An 11,218-nucleotide genomic window follows, 5' to 3' on the forward strand; every position below is an offset into this window, starting at 1 on the left:
AACTGCTTTAAAGAAATAATTAAGTCCAGACTATCTAAGGGTGTAAAAAGACCTCGGGTATTGTTTTTACAACATGATTGTGCTTAAAGAAACGAAGTCCCGTAGAGTGGGGATAGACTATTGGGCCTATATTTAGATCACAATTGTGTTTATCCCTTAATGTCCAGCGATGCTATACATGGTTATTGGATGGAGGGTCACAGCAACCATTTATGCAAAATCTGTTCCCCTTTCCCCATGAATGCTTCTGACTAAATTGGGTTCAAATCCATTCTTAACTTTATGACACGTAGCGATTTAAAGGAATAACCTCTATTGCCCCTATTGGGCCATGCCACTTTAGCCCCATTGGGGATCATAATAAACATTTATGCAAAATCTGTTCCCCTTCCCCAAGGATGTTTCTGACCAAATTAGGTTAAAATCCATTCATAACTTTATGACTAGTAACTATAGTGATTTAAAGGAATTGCCTCAATTTCCCTTATTGGGCCCCACCCCTCTGACCACTTGGGGGTCATAGTCACCATTTATGCAAAATCTTATCCCCTTCTGCCAAGGATGTTTCTGACCAGATTTCGTCAGATTTCAGATCAAAAACCTTTGGTCCAGGTGAGCTAAAAATGTATTTCACATCACAAAGGTTTAAATATTTAAAAGCAAAATTAAAGGGCATTTATGTCGGATCATAATGCTTTTTTTTCTGACCCAGAAGAACGTGCATGCATGCATATTAATATCCTTAGGACTCCTACATGAAAAATCTTTCTTCTGACTCAGAATAATGTATGTGTATGTCACATCAAAAAGCTTTCTTCTGACCATGAGCAATGTAACATCACAAAGCTTTCTTCTGACTGAGAGCAATGTCAAATCATAAAGCTTTCTTCTGATCCAGAACAATGTTACATCACAAAGTTTCCTTCTGATGCAGAACAATGTCACATTAATGTGTATTATATACCACAACAATGTAAAAAGAAAAAAAAAATCTTAACAATTTTCTGCTTGGAACATATTATTATTCATTGTAATCGACATTTTATCAAGTAAATCAATGAGTACAATTATTAAGAGACTATCTCCATTAAGAGGCAATTTATCAACTTCCTTTAAGTGGTCTCTTCATACAGATATATATGTATATATGATTTTGATCAACTGATCGGTAGAGTGATACAACATTACTCATAACAGTTAATTAATTTATCATTTAATATATGGTAATTTATTTTGATGGATTAATAGTACAAATAATAATCATAATCACGTAATTATGGTACTTTCCTGTAGACCAATCATAATTTGTGTTCATCTTATATTGATACAAGCTCTGCGCTGGTTAAAATGTCACAATGCAAAATCAAAATCTCAAGTTTGAGGAAGATAAGTAAACTGGAGATCTGGCAAACATTTGACCCTTGATGGGTGTGCAACATGGGCTGTAAGAATAATGTTATATCAATATTGAAGTCAATAAATGATTTCAAAACAGTTTTCGAAATAATTTGAAGAATTTGCAAATTTATCATTTAGTTTGTAACTAATTTTCTTCTTCACAGTCCAGCAACAAGTCAATTTCGAATAAAAAGCAATTGGACACACACAAATAAGAGATTTAACTTACAGTTAAAAAGATAAAATCAGCATGGATCAACGATTATTTTGGTGATTCCAGATTATAATGTATAAACAGGACACAAACAATGCTGGATACATAGAGAAGACCACATAATGTCAGGTACAGCAAACCCCAGATTCATAAAAGTGTCCCCACTTTATGACTAAATTTGAAATGTCAATAAAACAATTATTTCTGTTACAGTGGTTTTTGGAAGCACCTAAAGAAGAACTCGATTCATTTGAATATCACTCACTATATGATGAAATAGTCAATTTACTGAAAATCATTATGTGTATATTAACTTGAATTAAATCAACAGTCATGAACTTACATTTTTGTAGACCTTAGGCTTAGGGTCGGGTATTTTAAACAATATCTATTCATTAATCAAAATAGTCAATACATTATAACATATACAAATATTTTTATGGGATGGGAAAACGAGCGTATAGCTGTAGGGTCGGGTACAGCTTTTGTTCCCTTGATCTAATAAATTGCAGACCAGAAGAGACTTAAGAACATAGCTATATAAATTTCATGATAATTTCTGTACATTACTAGTAAATAAGAATGCATATTGTGCAACTGAAAACTAGGAAATAACTTATGTTCATGGGTCAAAATGGAAAATATACATTATGTTTACCATTTATTTAAATTTTATTTAATTCATGTGATTTTTAGTGTTTATTTAGGTCACTGATAAAAAACAGTACACCTTTGTTCATGTATATTACCGATTTAATTAATATCATTTACCTTGGGATCCATGTATTGGTTTTTCAGAAAAAAACCCAACTATTATAGCACATTTGATCGCTGTGATCTTGAAAATAAAATGGGTCAACATCATTCCTCCTTAGTAAATTTTGTTGGACTTCATCACAAGAAGCTATCAGCCAAATAACATGACCCTGGGCTTTTCAGTTCTTTTAGTTAATCAGAAAAAAATACTGGAGGGTTTTTAACAAAATCGACCCTAGACCTTGTGACAGCGATTTTGGTGTTCTTCATCCTAGGAAGCTATTAGTCCAATATAATGTAAAAAGTTGATACAAGTATTATGATGAATGCTGCATCACAGCAATATTTCTCTGTACCCTTTTAACTCTTAATAAACATGTAACAGTCCACATCCAGAAATTTCTGGCTCCAGTAAAGATACACCAAAGTAAGTGTTCAGTTATTGTTATATGACTCAATGTTTAGTGATTATGCAACAAAAGACACTTATAAACATAAACAGTCATGAAATGTCCTCTACAAATCATTTACACCAAGATTTCTTATTCCACAGAATGGTAGCTGCCATGATGTAATCAAATGTCACACAGATACTGTCCAGTTGTCCGAAACTACTATGTGGCAGGCAAAGGTGGCCCAAACTGATCCATTGTCTGCACCACCAAATTCAGGTAGTCAAAAAATGAATTCACACTGACACGTAAGAGCTTTGCTTCCTTTGCTTCAAAATGGCTGCAATTTAAACAAATATTCATAAACATTGTATTATATATACAATAAAAAGAATGATAAATATGCAATAAATACAATTTTGCAATATCATATTTTTTTCCAAAAAATTCTAAAAATATGTACATCTTTATTTTCATGAATTTTAATAAATTGAGAATACTTTTATTTTGACTGAAAAAAGCCCCCCCCCCCCCCCCCCCCCCCAAAAAAAAACCCCCAACAAAACATGTTGATGTAAGCAATAATAATTAAGGTATGTTCTGAATCATTCTGGAAAGATCCCTTTCTTGACATACTGTGGTCTGTGAATTCAGAAGTGTTTTCTTTTAATTGTCACTGGCAACTGTCAACTTCAATATTTAACAAAAAAGTTTCCTTCATTTTGTTACAAGTTATTATAGGATACACACTAAAAAGTCAAGACAATGTGTCAATGTTTTTGGAGGGCAATATAAATGAAACAATTCCAAAGTCTTACACGTGGAGTTGTTTGTCTTTGACTTCCATGGTCTTTTTTCCTCCTCCTCTTTTGGGTTCCTTGTCTACACTCAGCGATCCATAGGCAATATTTGCCTCTTCATTGGATGGAAAAGGCACACAGAGATTTCTGAAATGAATTAAAATACTTTCAAAGCTTTTTCAGGCCATCACTATGACATGCATCAATGTATACAGATTTCAGCACAGCAGTCTGAAGGTTTGTTTGCATTCAGAATAAGGAAATATAAAATAAATAGTTACTATGGTTTGCTGGTTATATTCACTTTCTCTATTTTTATGTCTATATAATAAATGAACATGTTTCATTCACAGGTACACGTATTTGTGCACAGGTATACATACTTGTGGACATGATTATTATGTTTTTAATTAATATAAATTGTTATGTTATAGATGAGTAAATTAATTAAAAAAAAAATCACTCCATGGCGTTGATTCTTTTTTTTAATTAAGCATGCGATTGTAATACAATTATCTACTCGTCTATAACGTAACATTAAAATTAAAAAAATCATAAATTCATAATCATGTCCACAAGTACCTGTGTATTTGTGGACATGATTATGATGGTTTTAATTTAAATGTTACGTTACAGACGAGTAAATTATTTTATTACGACCGCCTGATTAATTAAAAAATATATATCATACCTTGGCCAAACGATCGTAATACAATAATTTACTCGTCTATAACATAACAATTTAATAAAAAAAATGTAGCGGAACTGGACTGGGTCGATCATCGGCGACCAGGTAGCTCAGTGGTAGAGTGTCCGTCTAGAGTTCGGAGGGTCCCGGGTTCGAACCCCGGTCTGGCTGCTACATTTTCTCCTCTCCTGTTACATAATTGGCGAGCTTGCCTACCCTTGTTTAAAGCATTAGGAGTATGCTTAGCAAGGGGATATCCGAACTTGTGGTCTTCGGGGGCAAAGACTTGAAAAAAAGGAGGGAGGAGTGTAGCGGAACTGGACTGGGTCGATCATCGGCGACCAGGTAGCTCAGCGGTAGAGTGTCCGTCTAGAGTTCGGAGGGTCCCGGTTTCGAACCCCGGTCTGGCTGCTACATTTTCTCCTCTCCTGTTACAAAAACATCAAATCATGTCCACAAATACCAGATGTAAAGACCGTCAGACGTCTTCGTGTATTTGGACGTACGAAAAATAAGCCCTTACCCTGGACGCCTGTGCTATAAACAATAAATATATTGCCAGTTCTAAAACGTTCCAACACTATTAAAGTCTTTATTAAAGACATATTTATCTCTAATGCAAAAATAATCTTATCGTCGCAGGTAAAAAAAAAACCGAATTCCCCCTCCCCCACGCACTCAAGTTATGGTTCTGAATGGAGAGAATTGCATGCAGCAATACAAAAATCTTACATGGATAGGTATTCTGATTTCTGCTGCATGTTGTCTTCAGTTCACCATAAGCTCAGTTTTTGACAATAGGTCTGTAAACAGTAACTACTGCACAAAATAAAAAAATAAGGAGGCTACATCTTACACCGGAACTAAACAAAGTAACCGGAAGTATATAAATGTAAAACTGGAAAATACTAATATCCGGAATTGACTTGACAGATTTTTTTTTTGCCAACACATTTATTGCTGTCGGTGGTTAAAACTAAACACATTTAAAAATCAATAGGAATATATCCAATGTTCATTTTAAACCAAACGTGTTAATCCCCGGGTAAAAGACAATCCAACAAAGCTATGATGCGTTTGCTGTACATTTCAGTACTAATTTACTCGCTACTCTATTCCAAAACGAAATACACGACGGACACCAGCGATGTTACATGTATAGAAGTCCCTGATTACACAGAGAAAAATATAAATATACTTGCGCCCACATTTGAAAGTGTTTGTAATATTTATCTTTTCTCTCTATTAGCTATACTTTTCTCACAATCACCCATATTAACATATTAATGTATTTACTCCCCCCCCCCCCCCCCCCCCCCAAAAAAAATAGAATAAATAATAAAGAAAAATATACTGTGCTAATTCTTCAATCTCAAAATTTACAATTCACAAGTTAGAACCAAGGGAAACCTACAATTGAAATTCGAGAAAGATCCATAATGCACGTTCTGAAAAATAGCAATAATTAACAAATTATCCTCTAAATGGCGGCCTGTAGCTGTTTGCCATTTTGTTTTCGACCAGTTTCAAAATTTTACAAGTCTTATTAATGACCAAGGGGAACCTCCATATGCAATTTGAGAAATATCCAATGCGTAATTTGGCCTGCTAAAGTTTAAGACTAGAAATAATATTAATCTACATGTATTACACCTGCATCTTCTACACAAACTTGTTCATTCCTCGAGCTCATCTACTACACAAACTTGTCCATTCCTCGAGCGCCGTTTGCTCCAGAATTGTAGAATATAAAAAAACAAACAATCTCAATGGCTGATAAATCTTGGTATACACCTTGATAAAGGGGAAGTCGTTTATCAACAGAAGCTTTCACACATATTTTTGTATTAAAACATACATTTTAGCAAAGGTGAGCGAGAACACGCCATGCTGGCCCTACTGCAAGCCAATGCCTTCATAGAAAAGGTAGCACTGTAACAATGATTGTTTACGGACGGACGGACCTTGCGGACGAAAGGCGATTTGAACAGCCCATCATCATCTTTCCGAATGTTGGATATCAACTAATGACGAGATAAATTTACCCGGGTATTGTGCTCATGTTTTCCCAAGATCAATTGGCAAAGGAGGTGGTGTAGTTATTTTTTACAAAAGTGAATTTATACCAATGATTCAACTTGTTGAAAACATTCATGATTGTATAATCTGGTTAAAATTAAATGTAACATTAGAACCCATGTTCCTATGCTTCTGTTACTTTCCACCTGAAAACAGTGTGTTTTATCGCAATCGAAATATTGATCTTTTCCAAAATCTAGAAGATTCCATAAGTCGTTTTAAAATAAACGGAAATACGTTCGTCACTGGTGATCTCAACTCGCGTACAGGTACGAGACCCGATTTCATAGTACATGATGGTCTGGATAGATCAGAAAGTGTAAACATTTATGAATATAATAGTGATGAAAATAACATAGAGCGCAGGAACATGGACAAAAATGTAAATACTAACGGCAGGAAACTCTTAACATTGTGTAAATCAACTAGCATGCGTATTGTAAATGGGCGTCACTCAGGAGATAAAGAAGGGAAATTCACATTTTTTAGCAACAATGGCACTAGTTTGATTGATTATTTACTTGTTGATTGTGAATTTATTTCATGTGTTCAAACATTTTCTACTGGTGAGTTTAATACTTTGTCTGACCACTCGCCATTGTCATTTAGTCTGGATTGTAGTCATTTTAACGCAAGTAATGATGATAAATCTTGTTCGAATGATATAAATCATAACGAACCATATACAGGGAAACGTTTCACAAGTGTTAGATGGAACAAGGAAAATACTGATGAATTATCGAATGGTCTAAATACTGTAACTGAACACCTTATGGATGCTTGTAACATGCCTTTTAACACTAGAGAAGACGTTGATAACTGCATCACGACCTTTTGTGACATTATTAATGGAGTAGTTTTACCAAATTGTGATGTAAAGACGGCAAAAGATAATGTAATCTATAATTCAGATAAGAATAAAAATAAAACAGACGATAAACCATGGTTCACTGAACAGTGTAAACGTAGATATTTGGATTATAAAAGGGCTTTGTCTGAATTTAATAAACATCATTCGGCTGAAAATCATACTAATCTCGTAAGGAAAAAATCTCAGTATAAGAAACTAGAATCGAGATTAAAAAGACAATACAAGCATCAAGAAGGTGATATGGTAGAGTATTTAAGAAAGTCGAACCCAAAAATGTTTTACAAATACTTTTCAAAGAGTCGAAATAGAAAACCAAAGTCAAATATAAATCTAGAAGGTTTTGTCGAACATTTCAAAAACATGGGAGAAAGTAATATTAACGAAACTGAGAATTCAAGTATGGTATCCGAAAATGTAGAGTCGGCTGTTTTCGAAGAACTAGATAAGCCAATTACAGAAGATGAAGTACATATAGCCATTCGTAAGCTAAAACGTGATAAAAGTTGTAGCGAAGATTTTATGTTTAATGAATTATTTTTAGATTTTGAAGAAGTTTTACTTCCTTGCATTACAAAACTTTTTGGAAAATTGTTTGATTCCGGATTTTTCCCAGAAATGTGGTCACGTGGTTGTATAATTCCAATCTATAAAAAAGGTGATGTTAATGACACAGGTAATTATAGAGGCATAACTTTGGTCAGTTGTATAGGTAAATTATTTACATCTGTTCTTAATAGAGACTTATGAAATGGGATAAAGACAATAATGTTATTTCTGACGCTCAATTCGGCTTCAAAGAGGGTTGTTCAACTATAGATGCAATATTTGCACTCCAGTCATTAATTAGTAGAACTTTAAAAAATAAGCGAAGATTATATTGTTGTTTTGTTGATTATAAAAAAGCCTTTGACCTCATAGATAGAAGCAGCTTATGGAGTAAGTTAATTAGACAAGGAATTCAAGGGAAGTTACTAAAGATAATAAAATCATTGTATGATAATGTCAAATCTCGTGTAAAATATAATGGCCGCATTTCAGAGTATTTCCCTAACAGAATCGGTCTCTTTCAAGGGGAAATTTTATCGCCAATTTTGTATAGTCTTTTCGTAAATGATTGTGAAACCAACTTTATCAATGAAAACTGTCCATCTGTTGAATTGGGTATGATATCTATATTTTTATTAATGTACGCCGATGACTCGGTTCTAATTGCAGAATCACCGAGCGCTTTGCAATCAATGCTCGATGCAATGTTTACATATAATGATAAATGGAAACTCAAACTTAATGTTCAGAAAACAAAAATTGTAATATTTCGGAATGGTGGACGCTTAAAAGAAGATGAGAAATGGTTTTATAATAAGGTAGAAATTGAAGTTGTGAACGAATTTAACTACCTTGGTATGCTTTTTAACTATAATGGCAAATTTAATAAAACACAGCAACATGCCGCAGAAAAGGGGAGAAAAGCGTATTTCAGACTTATGAATAAAATGAAAAACCATTATTTTAATATAGAAACGATATGTTCAGTTTTTGATACCTACGTTACCAGTGTTTTAAGTTATGCTAGTGAAGTGTGGGGCTTTCACAAAGCTACAGAGGTTGAAAAAGTACACTCACTGTTTTGTAAAAAAAGTCTAGGCGTTTCGAAAAGTACTAGTCACGATTTAGTTTATTTTGAATTAGGCAGATTACCTATGTATATAGTTAGAAAATTGAAAATTTTGAAATACTGGACTAAAATTAAAGATACTGATAACTGTGTGTTGAGAGCATGCTATGAACACAGGTTACTAAATAATGATGAGTGGATAGTGAATATTAAACTAGAACTAGAAAAACTAGGATTAGGGTATTTATGGAACAGCACTTTTGAAAGTAAAATTACTTACAAATTAATCGAAAGCAAATTCCAAGAAATTCATATTCAAGAACTGCTATGTAATATTCGAAACTCTCCAAAAGGTTATTTATATCAACATTTGATAGACAATTTTGGCTTGCAATTTTATTTAAGGAAACCTATCGATCACCGATACAAGAAGTACATATCAAAAATTAGATTATCGTCGCATCAACTAAATATAGAGAGTGGAAGATACAGGAATGTAACAAGAGAAAATAGGAGATGTACATTATGCAATAATATTGATATTGAGGATGAGTTCCATTTTATTTTAAAATGTTCTTTTTACATAGACTTACGTACTAAATATTTGAAACCATACTATTATCGTAGACCTAGCATTTTTAAACTTATTCAACTCATGAGTGTGAAAAATGTCAAAGAGTTAAGTAATCTTGGAAAATTTATTCATTTTGCATATAAACGAAGGTCAGAAGCATTATAAGTAAATACTTGTTGTGTTCGTTTCAAATATTATATTTCATTTCTATTGAGATGTATTGATATAATGTTTATTCCAGTCGGAACAACAAGTACTGCAGACAGTACACATAAATATCTATCTATATGCAAAGTATACATATCGGTGTCTTTCACATTATTTGTGTAATACTTTGACTCAAAGAATACTTATATAATTAATAAGAACATATATTTAAAATTGTGTTTACGTCGCAATCGATCACTCTCCAAATGTGAAATTATGTTTATTACAACATGTTCATTAATGTCAATTAACTATGTAAACCTTTGGGCTGTAAGGCCCCTGGAATAAAATTGAATTGAATTGAAAATCATCGGATGGACGTGGTGGGTTAAATACTAGTGTAGATTTTCAATGAATCCATATGTATTCATTTTGAACACGTGCTTAAAAATGTACCACGCATCGAGTTGAGGTTTCCTGTCAACATATGCAATGCCCAATCTAACTGAAATTAAACTTGTAATTTCCACTCCTCTACAATACTCTATGATACACTACAATATAATACTACGTCGAGTATCATAGAGGAGTGGGAATTACAAGTCTAATTTTAATAAGATTGATGCAATGTCATAAAACATTCAATCTTTATGGTCACGACAGTGCAAATATATGCCAAAATTACTAGATTGCAAAGCTACTGTGCGTCTATAGTAAGTAATAGCGACGGTATGGTCCTAATATAGGTAATGGATCATTTACTTGTGTCTTGATGAAGCGGGCGTATTGCCTCGAAATTTGACAATTTAATTGTCTGTGCTGTTGTTATTACGGAAGCGATTGGTTGTCCGAGTTAGTTCCCTTCTTCCGGTAGCAGATGAAATATCAGATAAAGGGGAACGTTAATGCAGGTTTCTGACGGTCACATACCAGAGTTTATAAATGGTAGTTTCTATCACTCAGCATTTTAGAGGCTGGTTCCTCCGTTGTTAGAATACTGTTACCAGGTGAGGTGTTCTGTTAGATGTCCTCGCCAGTATGTTTCAGTGTGATTGCACTATAAAAGTCAATATCATTTTCGCGATGTCGTATAAAAAAAACCAAACAAATAAACAAACATACCGCAGTCCCCCCCCCCCCCCCCCCCCAAAAAAAAACAACAACAACACAACACCACCACTTACGCCACAGATATGTACATATGTACAGGGGAGGCTGTCCTTAAATGACCTTAGATGGTGATAGGACGTTAAACAATGCAAAACCAAACCGATCAGAACCCCAAGCCTTCCTATCAGTGGCGAACCTTTTAACCACTGTCGTGCACCCGCTAAGGAACGGTCTTTTCAAGATTCCGGTTCATCATGATCACAGTAGATAGCAGTTTACTTTAAGATACAAAATCATCTATTAATCAGAACCATATGTCCGAGACAAGTACACATTCGAACTCAGAATGAAGATTGCATTTATCGGTGTTTGGTTAAAAAAATAACTGCGAATCCTTCGCAAAGATAAACAAACAGTAAAACTCGGTATCAAAGCGTGATTGGTCGTGGGTTTTTGTTCCTATTAAGTGACCAAAACAGCCTAACATTTCTTTAATGCCAGAAAGACTCGAGACATCGGCAATACGATATTTACCCTTACAGGCATGTAAAATGTACAACAACAAAGGAAAACA

The 11,218-nt window shown here is 33.9% G+C and overlaps 1 protein-coding gene and 1 non-coding gene across 2 annotated transcripts; one reads left to right on the plus strand and one right to left on the minus strand.

Moving 5' to 3' along the window:
• Positions 1 to 998: 998 nt before the first annotated feature.
• Positions 999 to 5,125, minus strand: LOC117321284 (EKC/KEOPS complex subunit LAGE3-like). Its single transcript, XM_033875760.1, has 3 exons — positions 4,981 to 5,125; positions 3,579 to 3,707; positions 999 to 3,100 (listed from the first exon to the last, which is right to left on the minus strand). Exons 1-3 carry the CDS (start codon positions 5,007 to 5,009, stop codon positions 2,983 to 2,985), a joined length of 276 nt encoding a protein of 91 aa, XP_033731651.1. The 5' UTR covers positions 5,010 to 5,125; the 3' UTR covers positions 999 to 2,982.
• On the plus strand, positions 4,348 to 4,419 carry Trnas-aga. The gene has a single exon. It is a non-coding gene; the product is annotated as a tRNA-Ser (tRNA).
• Positions 5,126 to 11,218: the final 6,093 nt, after the last annotated feature.

The sequence above is a fragment of the Pecten maximus genome, unplaced genomic scaffold (assembly GCF_902652985.1).
Source record: "Pecten maximus unplaced genomic scaffold, xPecMax1.1, whole genome shotgun sequence".
NCBI lineage: Eukaryota > Metazoa > Mollusca > Bivalvia > Pectinida > Pectinidae > Pecten > Pecten maximus.